Source organism: Pipra filicauda, unplaced genomic scaffold (genome assembly GCF_003945595.2).
Source record: "Pipra filicauda isolate LSUMZ 115617 unplaced genomic scaffold, ASM394559v2 scaffold91_size2508729_pilon, whole genome shotgun sequence".
Lineage (NCBI taxonomy): Eukaryota > Metazoa > Chordata > Aves > Passeriformes > Pipridae > Pipra > Pipra filicauda.
In genome coordinates this window covers 913,293-931,664 of record NW_024105109.1, presented here as the reverse complement: position 1 = coordinate 931,664, position 18,372 = coordinate 913,293, and the positions used below count along the sequence as shown (strand labels likewise).

The following is an 18,372-nucleotide window of genomic DNA, read 5'->3' as shown; positions in this document are numbered from 1 at the left end:
CCGCAGAGAACCGGCCACCGCAGCGGCGAGCAGCTTTCCTGGGATCCTAAAAGACCCCCTCGGCATGTCGAGGTTTGTCAGCGATGCTCCTGCAGGGGAGCTACTCCGGTGCTTCGCTGTAGAGGTGCAGCTGCAAACAACATTTATTCTTTCAAACAAACAACCCAAACCTTCTGATTCCCGATCTTGTAGAAGATAAACCCCATTTGCATTAAATGGACAGTCATTACAGTTTTCTCTGTTGCTGCCCAAGTGTCTCAGCCCCATTGTTTGAATTAAATCATGCAGAGATACTAACAAAACGCAGAAAAGGAAGCTAAATATTTCCTCAAGTTTAAAAATAACTTGTTCTGCTTTCTGACACGTGAGGTAATAGTGGGCCTCTGAGCTGGGTATATGCCACTTTCATACTCATTGGAGTAGTAACCCCATCTTCTGCTGCTCTGTTTTAGAGTTAGGATGCGCATTCTGTTCGTATTTAGTATTTAATAGCTCCTTCAGCAACTAAAATTGTTCTAGGAGGAAAGACAGGCAAGTCCAGATGATCCCCACCACAAATAAGGGGCTAGTGTAAGCAATTTACATAACCAGGATGGGTTTGCCAGGCCAATAGTCTGAAGTAGACTAAGTAGTACATAATTTTGGACTTCTATTAAGCCAGCTAGTAGTTGCAATAAAAGATATTACTTGTCTCACTTCATTTGTCTCACGTCATGAGATATCAAATCTACAACACTGGCTACCTCTACAAGAGTAAAATGCTAGCTGCCAAGAAAAAAGATTTTGTTCTGTTTTTAAACAGCTGCCTTTTTTTTTCCTCCTCTTCTCCTTAGAGTTCCTATTCAGAAGTGTGCATGGTTACAGGTTTCTATAAGCCCTGTGGAGGAAGGTTCTCGTAACTTCTGCACTTCCTATTAAGAAATACGATATTTTTAACTGCTCATTCAGCTTCTTTAGTTCTTTATTTCTTTTGAAACTGTGTAAGTGACTGGGGCCCAGGTAATTCGAGTTCAGCCCAGTGAAACAGAAAAACTTTTAAATTAATACAAGTAGAATAACAGTCATATTTTCTACTCAGTAGAATATATTGAGTAGAATATAGGCATCTTCTGTGAATCACTGGGACAACGTCAATCTACAACACTATTACATTTGAAGTTTTTATTATAGTTCTCATGCTATTTACTTTGTACTGTTAAGTGTGTTATGTATGATAATGAAAAAGATACTGACAACTCCTTAATAAATGAAAAATAATGGCCAAAAGTTGACATCGAGCATCCTTATATATGTAGGTGACTTAGAGTTTTCAGAGAGACTCTCTGAAAGAAGTTATTTATAATATTAAATACCTTCATTTTGCACGTTGATTAGCATTTTGTTTATTATTCTAAATATCTGTATTAAGAATGTCACTAATGACTTCATCACTTACCAGTTGTTCTTTTAAGGTTTCTTTCAATCTTATGGGTACTAACCTATGCTCGTAGATACAAGTGTTGTTTTAATTGTTATATGATAAACCACAGCTAGCTTGTCTTCTTTATCAATATTAGAATATACAAATGCATTGTCATAGTTTGAAAATCAATATTTAAGACTAATGCGCTGGAAGATAACCTTTTGGGCCTTTCTTCAGGCCTGAAATAGGAGGAGGAAACTTCAGGAGGAATGCTCAGTTTGTACAGATTCCTTCAATTTTAACTAGATATTCAGAACACTTGAAAAACAGGTTGGTATCTGAGCAACAGATGAGAAATGAGACAGATGAGAAAGAGCATGGGAAGTAAGACACTTATCTTTCTAAAAGGAAAGAGGAAGGTAGGTAAGTTATGGTTTGGGGGGGGAAAAAAAGCAAGGCCAAGCACAAAGCAAATTTTTGTCTAGTATGTATTTTTAAAATTCAGAATTAAGGATTCGAATCACAGATTTGTCTTCGGAAGTCATTCTGCACATCTCCCCTTGAGGTTCAGTGCTGAAGACTCCGAGAGCAGGTAGGTATTTTGCCAGAATCATTCCTTATCTGGTTTTGTCCTTCACTAATGGGTTTATTCTGACATGTAACACACAATTTCCATGACAGTTTTAGATAAACTGGATGAAACATAGAACTTCCTCTTAGCTCTACACCCTCTTGCTACTTCTGTCCACAAATGATGTCTGGGTTCTAACTTTACACCAGAATATTACAGATACCACAAAATCATGAAATGCTTGTGCAAACATAGTCACATTCTTTGGACTTAAAACAAGTACATCAAATATCATTTAAGAAAGTATTTCTATTACTACTAAAGCCTTTTTACTGAGGAGAAATCACTGATGAGATTTTAATTCTGGCTATATTTTTAGTCACATTTTATCAGTTGATATTTAGATCATTTCAATGCTTCTGATTTTTTTTTTCCAGCAGTGGAAAAAAAAAAAAAAGGGATTTTAATGACACATTTTATCTGTGTAGATAAAATGCATAGTCGGTAGCCATTCTTCCTTCTCACAACTGGATAATTTTAGCAAGCAGCAAACAGCCTGACCTATGTTGCACAGGCCAAATGCAATCTGCAGACAAATATAGATTTTTAAATAATATTTTGGCTTCCCTTACACTGAAATCTTATGACTCCAACAGACAATCAACAACAAAACCATGTGATCGAGAACAGCATTAGCTGGCTGCTGATAAATCTTCCTCTGCAAGGCACATATGTAAGTAACCACACCCCATTTAGTTACAAGGGAAATAGAGGGTTTTTTAGGCAGTAAGGTTTCTCTACTACCATATATAATCATCCAAGTAAGTTTTTGAAAACTAGAAGACAGCCCAAATCTTCTTAATCCAGGAATAAAAGATTCACTAGTAGTTTCAAATTAGGAAAACTTTAAATGGCATCACAAAATAACCACAACCTTACACTCTCCACATAATTCCTGGAAAAAAATCCTTAGGTAATTTGTATTTGAAAGTAATTTTCAAAGGTATCTGTTTGGAAAGCCATAATCTCCTGTCATACTCCTGCTTGATACAAAGATATTTAAATGTGAGCCTCAACTTCATTTGTTAAACTAACAAGTTGCAGATGATGCCAGAAGACAGGAAAGGAGGGAGGAATTTCTTTGTTTCTAGCAGTGGTGTCTTCACAATTCTTCTATGGATTTAACCTTTATATCATTTAATATGATTTAGAAGCCCAGATTTGAATTACAACAGATTAATGGCCTAATCTGAGGAGAAAAAACAAAAAGTACTGCCTTTAGCCAGTGATTTGTGATACTCCCAATTGTTTAAGGACTAAGCACTAAGGGACTGTTGGATCTGAGAAACCTGTTAGGATAATGTGTTTCAGGCACAATATACATTCAAAGAGCTTCAGATCTACAGTAGCAGGTTCCAAAAGCAAACTCATAATGTGAGAAGCTGTTAGAATATGCAAACTGACAGGATCATCTGAATTTCTTAGTAGTATGTATTATACTCTGAAAAAGAAATTAAAAAAAGCAACCTTCTACTCCCAGTTTACAAAACATGCACAGTTCGGTCATTTTGTTTATTTATTTTTAAAGTTTCAAATGCTTTTTTTCTACACAATGACACTTTTTATACATAATAATGAGACAATATCAATCTTAAGTTTTGATTTGTATCACTCAGTATCAAAAGAATACCTGTAACATTTAAAAAGTTACATTTACAAATGTGGCACATTGAATAAGATTTATTAAAGGTTTAGTAGTGACAACTTACAATGTCTAGAAAAATATCATGTTAATTTTAAAAGAAGCAGTATGAAATTTTATTATACAGTAAAAAGTCAGTATTAGACGTCTCTAAAGATGGCATTATTATAAATAATCATTTGATCTCAGTTTGTAGTGTGTCAGTTCTAACAGAAATGTTCAAAAATGCCTCACCCCTCTTCCAAGCTTTTATCAAAAGTGAATAATCCTCAAGATATTTTATATTACAGAATTCATTTTAACAAAATATTTACTGCAAAGTCCGTGATCGCCAGGATATAAGGCTAAAATACGTATTTCCAGCATAGCAGGAGGTAACCACGAAGGCAAAGAACTGTAGAGAAAGGAGGAAAAATATATCAGGAAAAAAAATAAATTTGAGAGCACTGTCATTTCTAAGGAAAAAAAAATTAGTTATGGGATTTGGAACGAGGAAAATAGCAGGCTGACTAAAATGGCACATGCTCATGTCCTTGTACTTGTGTGGCCATCACACTCAACACTGTGTAAATAAGCTTATATTATGCATAGAAATATGGGCCTATAAGCAGACAAAACATGGCATATTTCAACTTTTTTTATAAACTCTACATTACACTGCCTCAGTATGGATCTTATAGACTGGACTGCCACCACTCCTATATTTGCTGCTTTTAAAACCGGAGGGATAGTTCATGGGACAGTGCAAGCTCAAGCTGACACTCCTGTCCTGCTGCTATGTTCCAGGAATTCCTTACAGCCCACCTGTACCTCAGTATGGCACATTGTGCATCAAAATAGGTTTGTTTACAGAGAAAACTTGGATTCAAGTTCAGGTCCCGAGGTCTCAAAGAGCACTACTGATTAGGTTGCCAATTCCAGAGGTCCTCCAGTGATGAATAAAGGTATTCCTCAGTGCAAATAACAGTGACAGCAACCACATTGTCATATTACTACTTTGTCAGAAACTAGTAACAGAATAAGCCTTCTATAGCAGCTAGATTTATTTTATGTTTCTAGATTAAAACTACACAGTATCAGTGGTGTTGCTTCTGCAGCCTTTCCAGCACAGACACACAGGAACCAAAGAGCAGCTGTGAACTATTTCAGTTGTACTGATAAAGTCCAACTCAGCGCCAGTGCTTAAGTTCCTGTTAATCACTGCATGTTGTTCAAAATAGATAATGTTCAGTATGGTCTTAATGATAATACCAGAATGTTTTGTGCTGGTAACTGAACCAAATAAAGCTGTCACTGCAAATAGGATTAACACCACTATTCTAAGAGGTGAGCAATGACAGGACAGGAAGGAACAAACGCAAGTTACAAGATGGGAAAGTTAAATTAGAAATTAGGAAAAAAAATAAAAGTCACAGTGTGAATAATCAAGCATGGCAACTGAGGCCCAGAGGCATTGTGGAATAGCCATCCTTGGAAATACTCAAAGCTCAAGTGGACAAGGCCCTGGTAGCCTGATATGAGCTAGCCCTTCTTTAGGAGGGGAAAGAGTTGGAGCAGATGACCTCTAGAAGTCCCTTCTAGACTAAAAATATTTTATGATTCTACAGTTTTTCCTTGCTTATATGCCATCATTGGCCTGGGTAGGCACTGCAGCTCTAAGAGAAGGGCACTACTAAGCATGCATCCAGGCAGTAAATCTAAACCTTTCAACACAGGGCTCTTGGTGAGTCTTGTCTAATGGAAATTTACTCTGCGGCACGAAAAACGGTAATGATGATGTAAAATCTTATTACAATAGAAAACTGTAGCATTCTTCTTTTCCAATTATTTTGTTTCTTATTAAGTAAAAGCTCCATCTAAAATCTTCCTAAAAGAATGACTGTTGGGGATAGATGATTTGCTAAATTCTTTATCCATTAAACCCTTAATGGGTTTGGAAAGGAAGAATCTACATTTAATAGTTTATTTAGACACTGCATTAGATAAACATTATTAGAAGGTATTAGAAGAGAATCCAAACATCCCATGAGACACTGAGCATTCATGCACTTTGCATAAAACCTGAATCAGCATGGAAGCCTATCTAGCAGCAAGCAAGCTCCTGTCAACTGCAGTGGCTGAGTAACAGATCAATAGTTACAAACTGCCACGGGGAGAAGACCCTGAATACCACTGAAATGACAGGGGCATAGTCATCCAATTCCCAAGACAAAAACAGAGCAGGTGTTCAAGTTCCTGTGTTCATGACCACATACAATAATCTTCAGACAGGATTTGTGAATAGTCTGGAGGACAACTACAGAAGCATGAACAGTCAGCAAAGTAGCCATAATTTAGAATTACTGTACACAATTGAATTTGACTACTGTTACCACAACATGCAGAAAGTTCTTTTACAACTCCCTTAACTTAGCTAGTGAATGCATTCACCTACTCAGAAGTGACGAGGCTCTTTTTTTGTTCTTTTGTTGTTGTTGTTGTTGCTTTTTAAAGTTATTTTTCATCCATTTTAACTGTTTTGGATTTCTAAACCTCAGTAGTAATATAGTAATGTCAGACTAATTAATGATTTGCATCCACTTTAAAATACTGGGAAATTACCAGACTTTTCAGGCATTGCCCACGCAACTCAAAAGACTAATCAAAAGCTGAGGCTGTAACAGGAATATCACTCCAGAAACAGCAATAGCACTTCAGGGCCTTCCCTAAGGTCTGTGAATATGGCTCAGCCCACAGAAAGCTGAATGCATCTTATCTACCCACATGCATGCAAAGTTAGCTGAGTTAGTTTAAACTGCTTCTGAAGTTGTCCAAATGCATTGAGGTGAGTTGGTGCTCACACAAACTTTGTCTACTCTGACGTGCAAGCTCTAACCTCTGCCAGAGAGTTAGTAATAAATGGGGGTGGGGAGGGGAAAATCAGTGTGATCTTAAAAGCATTGCTACCTTTTCTGATGTGACTATCATCTCCTGATGGAAATCCTAGTCACCTTCAAAACCCATGAACTAAATTACAGCTACATATAGGTTTTGTGTGTGACCTTCTACATCACTCTGCAGCTTTTCAAAATCCAGAACACATGCAACTTCAACCCACACATTCGGTGAGCCTTTATTTGATATAACTTCACTGGACACAGAATTGATTTAAACAAAAACCAAACTCACAGAAGAAGCTGCCCAGCTGTTGTAATTGTGACTGTCCAGATCTTTGGTAACTGAAGATGCATCTACAATGGCAGCAATGAGGTACAAAACAAAGGCACTTCCATTAAAACACAGACCCTGTTGGAAAACCAAACATAAGTCATTAATATGCACATGCATTTGTTTTCCAGCATTACAAATCTCTCCTCTGAAATACACTGAACATATGCAATGTACACTAGAAAAGTGATTCTTAGCTATTTTTACCTTCTTCCAAGTTTCTATCTGTAAGATTAAAATTTAGCTGCTTTGAAGATACATAAACATTAAACCACGCTTTGGACAAACTGTTATCTCCATCGCACTAAATCCAGAAAAGTCTTAAAGCTGGTGTGCTGTGATTTTCCAAAAGTGAAAATAAGAACACAGTTTGGCTATCACAAACTAAGGGTTAGGCAGTAAGAATATGACATTACATGAAAAAAAAAAAAGCCAACCAAACAAAAACCCCAAACCAAAATAAAACTGCACTTTATTTACATTTTTAATCTACACAAAGATACATTGTAGGAGTCAATAAGTGGTGGCATATGAAGACTATTTATAAAGCTTCCAAAGCTTTGTTTTCTCCACTTCTGAAGGCGATAAAGAAGGTGAAATTTTTTTTTCTTAGTTGTATTCTTCCATCTTTCAGTACCTTTCCCTTCTACCTGTTTTTGAGACGAGAAAGAAACAGGTAAAACCAAGGAGAACAATCTGAACAGACTACGTGGGTCATCGAGACCCCTCCATGGCAGATGTTGGGTTTTCTCTTCCAAGGAGCAAAGTTAATGTCTCAGGGTACTTATATTCATTTCTTGCATAACACTTCAGAGAACAAACAAAAAGTTTGTCTGGTTTTTACATGTGAGAAAGAACAGGAAAGGAAGAGAGAACAGAAGTCTAAGAAGATGAAAGAGAAAAATGTATGAGGGTTTTTTTTAAAGTACATAATTTTAATACTTTGTCCTTTACTTGCTCCCTACTTGGTCATGGTTATAGGAAGCTCATTCTTATTAAAAAAAAAAATCCCCCCAAACCCTACCCTACTACTTTGTCTAAGGCATATGAATTTGACCATAAAATATACTTTTACTTCACTGTTGCCATGTGTAAGTGAAATATCGGTGATAGGTTTTGCATCTAGTTACAACTGCAAGAATTGGAAGCTCAATATAGACCCAGTCCTAATTTTGTACACAATCAGCTCCCTTCAGCTTCTGGCCCCATGTTTGCACGCCAGAGTGTCACACAAGTATAACCCTTAAATCTTGTTGCTCCAGTTGTCTAAATGTTCCAATACTGATGTATCTTCAACTTACTAATGCCATGGTGTGACCCAGTGGATGCCAATTATTCACTATTTAATTCACTAGTCACCAGCTCTGGCAGAATCTAAAAAAGAGCTGCAGCTCAAGATGAGAAGGAACAGTGGTAAAGAGCCCCTTAAACACCCTGCTGCAGGAAACTGTGGGCAGTGCCTCAGCACTCAGATGGAGTCCAAGGCCTGGCACCTGAGGTTTGATTCACACACTTAAAAAAGGGTGGGGTTTATCTCACCTATATCAGATGTCTAATAAAAGGTATTAGCCCTATCCACAGATCTCACCTCTTGTATTATCTGGGCATTACAGCAATAAAATATCAAACCGTCAATTTTAGGAGAAGATGCCAGCAATTGGCAGATTCAGGTGAACTTCTGTAAAGCACTGATTTAGAAACTCTAAATTTGACTACCTAGAGTATTTGTTGTTGTTATTTTCAGATTTCCCATTCCAAAAAGACTCAATTACCCTGGAAAGCTACAAATCCCTGCAATATCTTGTCATGTAGAAAAGAAAAAAGAACATAATTTCTGAGAAGTGCTGCTCTGGGAAATAACACTGTTGGGGAAGATGGAATGCAATGCAAGCTGATTGGGTCTTTACTGCCAATATATTACTCAAACCAAATGGTTCATGCAAAATTACCATCTGCTTCTTAAATTCAAATTTACCAGATTTTAAAAGCTTCCACTGATTGTTTTAGCAAAGAACTTGCACTATTAAGGAGAGTCAGTTTTGAAGTACATCCTTTGAGTTAATTTGCAGTAAAAGTAACTGCATCTTAAGCAATTTGGTAATGTGCTTAACCTGCAAAAAGTGAATTTATGACAGAGAAATCCAGATGTAATTTTGGATACTGCATACAATAGGAACAGTTTGAGCTAACGGTCGCCTAAGGAGGCACAGCAATAACTAGCAGATACTGAAATTCAGGATATTTCAGAGAACAGGGCAAATGTGGGTGTAAACTCACTCAAAAAGGTGTGTGTCATGCTCTTTTGAATGAAGACATTAACAACACCTCTCTGAAAAGAAACTCAACATTGCTCTTGGCCAGACAGGAGCAACAGAGGACCAACTCAAAGGCTGTTCCCAACAGCTCCTTTAATACCTTAGGGCAAGACAAGTTGGAATGCAAGCCATCTTTTATTTATTTTGTATTTATTTTCTCTTTATTTTACCCTTTAATATAAAAGGAATCTACCTTTTGGACCTACATTTTATGTGTGTATCACATATTATGTGATCTTATTTACGATATGTTTGGAACTCAGAGCAAGAAATACACTCGATATGAAGCAGAAACAAATCAAATATTCCAGCTTGTCTTCCACATAGATCAGGGTCAACTCATTTATGTGCAGTTGTCTAATAATAGGGTTCAACTGATGAAAGAGGGGTAATGACCAAAGCTTTATTCAAATGGATACAAAGATGTTTTCCCTTTGAATGTACTTTACTTACATCTAATGCAATGGGGAACCCCCCCCACCACCACCTTTAAATGTACCCAGACACATTACTGCTGTAATTGAAATAATCCAACATTTCTATAGCAGTGTTACAGCCTTAATGGTAATTGCTGGTCATGAAACTTGAAAACAGAAAAGCTATCTGAACATAATCCTGGTTGTTCTTATTAGTAATTGCTATAGCTGGCTATTTATTACAGCAGCAAATGGGAATACTAAGAGAGTATTCTAGTATTCAATTTTATTCATGTACACAATATAGCTGATAACAAGCTGTTAGCAACACAGAAGTCAAATACATTTCATCATAAAAATAACAGAATTGTAGTTAATAATCTCTAGCTAGTAAAAACCAACCAACCAACCAAATAATTAAATAAATAAATAAGAACAGTCTCTCATTATATCTGACAAATGTAAAGCTAAGATTTATAGCAATTCTTGGATGGGGCACAAATGGCCAGCTGGATGAGATGACAATGGCTTTTAGGATCTATTATCCTGAAGATCAGCCTGTTATGCAAATGATGTAAAAATATACTGTTGAGAGTTAGAGCTAGCCAGGTTTGTTCAAACCATAAAAACTGGATCTGAATTTTAAGTGCCTGTGAAATTTTTCTGTAATTACATTAGCTGTTTATCTGATCTGCTTTAAGTCTTGAGCTAAAAGCAAAGGATTATGTGCTACATATTTTACATGTATATAACTCTAACTTTCAGTACCCTTTTCACAGTAGACTACATATGGATTGTCAGACTGTTGCTACCTCTGAACCACCTTTGCTTTTACTTTAGCAGAGGAAGACTCATGTTTTGAGAGCTCAGGTCCCAGTTCTAATTCATAGTGTTGATTCCAGTAGGGATTTCTGCTTTTTAAGCCATATGGCTGTGTCTGTTAGCTCAGAGGCAGCAATAGACTCATTCTTCATGGGATGTAACCACTACGTAGAGAAAAAGAGGTCACTGTGCATGAGTATCAGTCACATGCACATTATTAAAAATCAAGTCACTACATCAACCACTGAACAAAATGGTGAAATATCATAGGAAAAGTGTTTTAAAAGTGTCTGGGTATGATGAAGGTTAAACACTGCAGGTACACAGGAAAGAGCACAAGTACAGTTGGTTAACTATACCCATAGAATGCACCAATATTTTATGCTATTCGTAACCCAGCAAACCCAAAACAACAAAGACTGGGTATATTTACCACCATGGTCCATGGCACCTGGGGGATCCTAGTGTAGGTCATTGTCATGTAGATGATCAGAAAGAAGACAGTGAGAACCCAGTAAAACACAGCTACAAACATCACCCAGCCGAAGGCTGGATATAGAAAGTATTCTGTTCCAGCAATCAGGGTCCACACCAGCAGCCCCAATACCTGCAAAAGTTATGGAGAAGAAAGAAAACTGTTAGGCATCTGAGACCTCATACATTTGTTCTAGGTCAAGGAGTGACACCACTGCAATTCACAAAACCGTTTGATGAGCTGAGTTGGGATGCTACACTGACAGAACACTAATCTAAAAAAGAAGAACACATAAAACTTCTTTTATTGTGGCAGGGTGTCACAAAGGAAAAGGCATCTAATCTATTTATCTACAGAATAAAACCCACAGAATATTCTGAGTTGGAAGGCACCCACAAGGATCACCGCGTCCAACTCTTGAGTGAACAGCCCATATGGGGATCAAACCCACCACCTTGGTGTTATTAACACCATGCTCTAACCCACTGAGCTAATCTCGGGGATTTAGCTCACCTCTAACTATTATGGAACCATACTTGCAGTGGTTTTACAGCTAGCTCTCAAAAGAATTGCTTATTATAGCCTACTAGCTGATGTGCATGAAGGTAAACACTACTATTTCACTGTCAGCAAAGTCTCGATAGAAACAAAAGAATCCCTGTAAGGTCCACTGGGATCTCCAGGTTCTATCTGCCACAGACATGGGTAACTCCTTAGTTGAAGTCCAGTTCCAAAAGGGTCCACATGCGCACTGTTGAGTGGCAGGCACCACAGACACAAACCAACTCCTAGGACCTTACCATAAAAGGTAGAAGTAAAATATCAACACCTCTGTAACATGTAACCGTAACTCCAGCAGAGCAAGTCCGGTCAGGAATGTCATTGTATTCCACAGTTCTTAAAACATCTCCCAGGCGACCTGACCCTAAGTAGTGGACAAGAACTCACATTCAAGCAAAGTCCTCAAGCAAACCAGTCTGGGGAAAAAACCTTGCTCCTGATCCCCGATCTGGCAATCTGTTCACATCTAAGACATGAAGAAATGCATGAACCAGGGGTTTTAACATACTCTGTCCAGTTTTCTCTATTGTTAGGTGATCTCCAGTGCATTAAGAGAAATGAGGACCAAACAAAACAAAAGTCAAGTCATATGCCACAGGAAAAAAGAAAGCTGTGTGTTTTGCAAGTTGTCTGGCAATTAGAAAAATATCAATTATAAAAAGAAAGGAATATTTTATACCTTAAAAACAGGCAAACACAAAAAACGAATCCTACCCCACGCATTTTAATGGAGTCAGATGAGGAAACTAGAATGTCTGTATTTGAAACAAGGCTTACATCTTTCTGCTATCTGCACTATGGCAAAATTGCCTAGCAATGAGAAATAGAAATATTACAAAATTAAAGCAAATAGCAACACATTTAACAGACAACAGCCTTAGCTGGACAATCTAAAGAACCTTCTACCCCAATATTCTATGTCTAGCAGTGGTTAGTAACAGATATCTGAAGAAATATATAGGAAAGAATAGACCATGCAATAGTCATATTTTCTTAGGACTACCTTCCTCAGCTCTCAGGAATGTGCAGTGAAGGAACTTCCTGATCCTATGGTGATATCTTTGTAATCAATAGCCCATGATGGAAGAGGATGGTTTTGCTACAGCTTCATTTGCACAAGAACTAACCCTATTTCCATGCAAGCTGCTGGACCTGGTCCCATTTACTTTTCTATTGCAGAATTGAACATGTTTAGAGATTTATCATTATTTACATTACATTACATTTATCAATGTTTAGAGATTTATCATTAATGCTTACAAGAAAAACTATACTGTTAAAAAAATTTATTGTAATTGTTCCGGTTACTACCTTCCATATGTTTATTTTGTCTTCAATTCATCCTCCAAACTGCCACCCAAACTTAACTCAGCCCTCAATTTGTTTTCTTGTGTGCTCACTGCAGATGCGTGTATATTTTTTGTATTAATCCACATCTGCACCATGCATACATAAAAGCACTGCACAAATGTCTGTTTCATGGTTTGTTTGGGGCTTTTCTGTCTTTTAATAGAGAAGGCATATAATGGTCTGTTTAAAAGCATATTTTATTGCCACCATTTTCACCAATTCAGCAATTTCTCTTTAATAGGAAGCTCTAGAACTTGCTCAGACTGCAATAAAAATTCCTACTTTTCCCAGCATACCAGGGGAGGGCAGCATTGCCTCATAAGAACAGCTCAAACAGCGTTAATTGGGTTCTTTAAAATATACACTATTTTCAACGTGAAGTAATCGGTTCAGCAATGCTCCCAATAGTTCATTTTAATTCTACTTCCAACATTTTACTAACAGTAGCAATTCAGTTAATAGGACCTCAAATTGCATGAACTACCCACAACCAGATAAAAACCAACTCAATTTTAATGTAACAACAGTTTTAAGAGCAAACAACTTTGATAGACTGTTTAGCTAACAAAATGCCATTTTATTGGGATACAAAGTTGTTTCTCATAATGCCCATCCACTTTAATCTAGATTTAAATTCATCATCCAGAAATTATACCAATAAATAATTGGTCTTGTGCTTGATAAATAATTATTAAAGGCACATTTATCCTAAATCTGAGTATCTAGTAAAATACCTCAAGAACAGAAACTTGGAAGATGAGACAAACAAAGAAATTAAACATCATTAAACACTCTGCTGACAACAGTGTTGGATTTTAGAACACTTTTAAAAATAGAAGTAGATTTTTTTCATAAAATGCACAAGACTATGAAAAATCTTTAATACTAAATTCAACACAAATAAGATTGATAAGGACACCTCAGCTTATATAACGAATTATTTCTCAAAAGAGTGAAATCTTCACAAGCAGCAAATTATTAAAATTAAAAAGGAAAATTCTGAGGTTACATGAGACCACTAATCTTACATTACCACACAACAAAGCAAGCAAGACATTCACTAGAGCACTGATATTCACATTGGTCACTGTTTTTTCCAGTAATATTCTAACCTGGTGTTATCAGCTCTCTTTCAAGATCATTTAAATATTTTTAAGCGGCTGTACATCTCACATGTTTAACAAAGAATTGCTTTTAATGCATGCTTTTAGCTAGCTTGTATCAATGGCAGAACAATTCACCCAGGCAATTTAGATGCACCACAGATGTTACAGATTTATATTCTTAAACAGTTCTTGCATCGTAACTTTGATGGGTTGCATATTAGAGTGCATTTGACATTTTCAGTTAGATCCAGATACTCTTACAGCATATTACTGGAGCTGACAGGCTAAAATAATATTTCAGATTTCTTGATTAGACCTGAAAAGGTCAGATCAGCTCATGGTCAACAATTCACTGCATGTAGTTAAATGATATGGCAAATGGTTTCGCTGCATATGTAAACATATGCAATAAATTGACTTAAAGTTCACACTGGCTGTCAGCATCTGCAAAATACCTAAGGAGTACAGACATCTAGACAAGCCTTTCGTGATTAGCTTGTCTTCTCAGCATGTTAAATACCGAGTTTGCTTCTGCCGTGTTAAAAGCCTGTCTCATAATATTCTGACTGTCCCTTACATTACACATTTGCTGTTCAACAGATCAGTACAAACTAGATGACACTTGTGTATCTGCTGGAGCTGAGAATGCTGCTTTTCCTAGTGATTTGATATCAAGCCTCCCCACTGGGAAAAACTGGACTGTATTCAAATGTCATCTCAATAAGCATCCGGTGTACGGAATCTGGCAAGTGAGTGATAGGCACGCAATGCTGTAAAGCAAAGATCAGCAACTGCACTACCTGGGGAGTGCCCACGGTAATTCAGTGTGCACAGGCAGTACACAGCTACCTTCACTGCTTCAGATCAGCTGAAAAACAAGGGAGAAAGCTCCACTCTGTAGCCAGGAAAGCCTGTATCTCATCATAACCAGGTAGGCTAGAGTGCATGAGTAATAGCTAAGTATTTGATGTTAATTTATGAGCAAGTTAGAATATGCTTAATTAGAATTACAGGAATATACTACAAACCTGTAAAAAATGAGCCTGAGAGAGGGGAGGAAGATGACCCAAGAAAATAATGCATGTGGTAATCGATGAGAGGGGATGCTGGGCCCTAAGACCATAAGGGCTCCACCAACTGGGTCCAATTTTTCAAGTCAGATGAGAGACAGGGATTTCAGTACATGATAAAGGGAAGCAGTTTTCTCTTGTTTATGGCAGTCTCTGATTTCAACTCGGACATCTATTTTGTGGTCATTTGGCTGATGTTTGATCAGGTACCTCCATTACTAAAGTGCATTAATATGTCAAATGCACTAATGCATACTTCAGCAGTTGGCAGACACCATTAAAAGGAAGTAACTTTGTAGCAAAGTCCAATATTATTGAGTCTGCAGGTTTAAAATTAGATGCTTAATTGCATATTCAAACCCTTAAATAAGCGCCATAATTCTTCTTCAGTGTCGAGAACTTCAAAAGTATCAGATTATTTAGTCACTTTAAAAAAAAAAAAAAAGACTTTGTTGCCTGGTACATGAGACATATCTTGTCTCATGTCACTGGTACAAGTCAACAGGTATGAAAGCAGATGTGAGCTTTAATCTGTATATCCAGTTTGGCTTTTTGAAGTGGCTTAAAAACTGCAGAACAGAATTTGTACTTGCAAACTGCATTTTAAAAGGCTACAATGTAACAACTCCTCTACAGTGATGCCAGTGTTAGGAATTCTCCAGCATTTATCTTGAGTGGTTAACTCCACAATATGGTGGACCCCACAATATGGGATGTGTATACAGAGGAAAAAGAAGTTTCATTGTAGCAGAATTGACAGGAAGAATAACCCAGGGCTCATCTTTGAAAACAGGCTCGTGAAATAAAAAATAAATAAATAAATTGGCACGTTTGCCTGAAGCTTTTCTTATCCTTTATCCAAGAGATGCTTCCTGCGACCATAAGCATTGTAGGATTTATACAGAGTTGGTACTGGCACAGATGGAAATGATGGCAGAAGGATACCAGAAGAGTTGTGCATTTGCAGCGCGAATTGTCTCCTGTACGCAAAGGCACCTAAACATGGCCAGAATCCAGCAACTAGAAAGCAAGACATCTTGCCTTTCCTTCCCAAGAAAGGAGATCTATGAGTAGAAAAAAGAGACACGGTTCTAAATTATTGCACATCATTATTTCACTACTAAATCACAAGTTAGGAACTACCGCAGTAGCAGCACAAGCAGCCTACAAACGTCTAAACCTCCATCCTTTTCTCCCCTTGGCTACATATCAGGGTGGTGGTGGTGTGGTTTTTAAGGAGAAAACAAGAGGGAGAAAAAGAGCATTCTCCATCTATTGTTCCTGTAAGACATGTCCAGGACAGTCAGTCAGTCATAAGAACAGGCAGATTTAATTGTATTGTATTTTACAAATACAGAATTACTTCTTTAAATTTATTTATTCCCAGCTATGGCTAAATGGAGCAATTGTTTGTACTGCACTTAAATATGTCTTTAAATCAGAATTTTTGTGCTCTCATACACCATCTAGGAAGAGTCACACAACAATTCCGCCTTCTGCCACTAGAGTGAGCACAATCATTGCTTTTTTTTTTCTTTTTTTTTTTTTTTTAATTAAAAACACTTTAGAAGGGGGCACTTGCACAGGCTTCAGATGCCCAGCATTAACATCAGGGCAATTCCCATACAATGCTGATCCCCTTCAAATTAAAAGGAAACCCTCAAAATAAGCAATATATACATAGAAATCTTTCACAAGGGTAATTCTAAGTTCAAGTGTCTGCACAAAGCAACTTTAACAGGTTCACTTCCATACCAGGTACAACAGCAACAGCAAATGGAAGTTTATCCACAAATTAGCCAAAATAAGAATAATTAATGTATTTTGCTTTAAAAAAGAGAACATTTTATAAGAAAAAAATAACATGAAAGTCTACAAGAATTGGATAAATCAAATATCAATCCAAAGTAAAATAAAAAATCTGATTTGTACTGCAGGGAAAAGGTGATAAAATATTTTAAAGCTAGAAAGATTCAAACAAAGTATTTCTATTAACACTGAGTAACGATGCAAAGATGAGGAAATTCAAAAACATTTTTCAGCTACATTTTTCTGAGATATAAGAACCTTGCTTAAGTGCCTTTGAAATTTCAAGGACCATGTTCACGTACTCCATAATAATCTAATCAATACATTGCCTCAGCCTACTGCCAGTCTCAAACATTTTTTTAAACACAAAACCTTACAACGAGTTGACATCAGCCTAATCTCCTCACTACCAACCACACTGCACACCACTTTTCCTCCCTAAGCACTCTGTGGCATCAGCAGTTGGAAGCATTCATTTTGCCAAGAGCTCCACAGTAGAGGAAAGCTTTGTGATTCACCCAGAATGTCTTCTAGTGAGACAGTTCCACAGAAGAGAACTCGGGCTTTACATACTTGCAGGGAAAAAAAATCCTTTACACAGTTTTGCAGGTTGTACACCAAATAAAGGAAAAGGCTTGTGCTTTTGCTGAGACTTTTCAGGGCTTTGCCTTCCTAGGAAAAATTTTAAAAAATCCACAGCGCTGGCAGAAACATGCCAGTGGTCATAATGAACATACCAATTTTATCATTTATACGGTACAACTCTTAGCATCAAACTTAAGTGGCAGCTACAGGTCTCACGTCTCTCCTACTTTTTAAAACACTTCTATTTCTAATAAAACTGCAAAATTCAGCTTCTTCTACTTTCACAGAATTTCTAAAAATTGTCTGAATACATTTTAAATTAGTTTCAAGCAACCAGTTTCAGTGTTGAATCTTCCCAGAAGTCTTCAAAATGTCTGTCATGTTCTTGGCTCTGTGACAGCACCAGCACATATCCCTCACTATAGGTTAAATGGGCTCAAAATACTGGCAATACTGACCATAACTTCAGAGGACTCCCCCCCCAGAGTTGTTTTTTAGATTTCCTAAGAAAGAAAACTACTGGAAGCAGCATGTGCCAAAATATGCTCCAGAAGTATGTCTTCACTGAAGACTGAACTCTGTTACTCAAGAGTCTAGTCCAAATCCTACGACATGCCAGAAAACCTCCTGACCCAGGCCTGAAATGGGTCAAAGCCCGCTGGCAGACATTTCATTCAATAGGGAACACACCTATTCCGGAACGTGAATTTTAAGAGCTGACAGACCTCTAGTGCCTTTCCCACAGCTCCACAAAGCAGGGAAGTCTCCCACACCTACCCCAAATCCACAGGAAAGAGTCCCAGAGCACCTTTCCCTAAAGAACTGAGGACCAGACCTCCTGACATGTGAGCCAGTAAAGAAGGGCCAGTCCTGATGTTCAGATCGTGACGCTCATTATCCAGGTCAGCCACACAGCGAGGATGTACTGAACTGGCCACGGCATCACCTTGCACTTAAAAAAGGATTCACACTGAGGCAGAG

The 18,372-nt window shown here is 37.4% G+C and overlaps 1 protein-coding gene across 1 annotated transcript in view; it reads right to left on the bottom strand.

Annotated features, from left to right (window-relative positions):
- Positions 1-3,527: 3,527 nt before the first annotated feature.
- Positions 3,528-18,372, bottom strand: part of CMTM8 (CKLF like MARVEL transmembrane domain containing 8) — a 35,688-nt gene continuing 20,843 nt past the window's right edge. The window contains exons 2-4 of the mRNA XM_027733408.2: positions 10,869-11,042; positions 6,844-6,960; positions 3,528-4,069 (exon numbers count right to left, since the gene is read on the bottom strand). Coding sequence (XP_027589209.1) covers positions 3,986-4,069; positions 6,844-6,960; positions 10,869-11,042 — 375 coding nt within the window. The 3' untranslated portion in view covers positions 3,528-3,985. The remainder of the gene's footprint in view (positions 4,070-6,843; positions 6,961-10,868; positions 11,043-18,372) is intronic.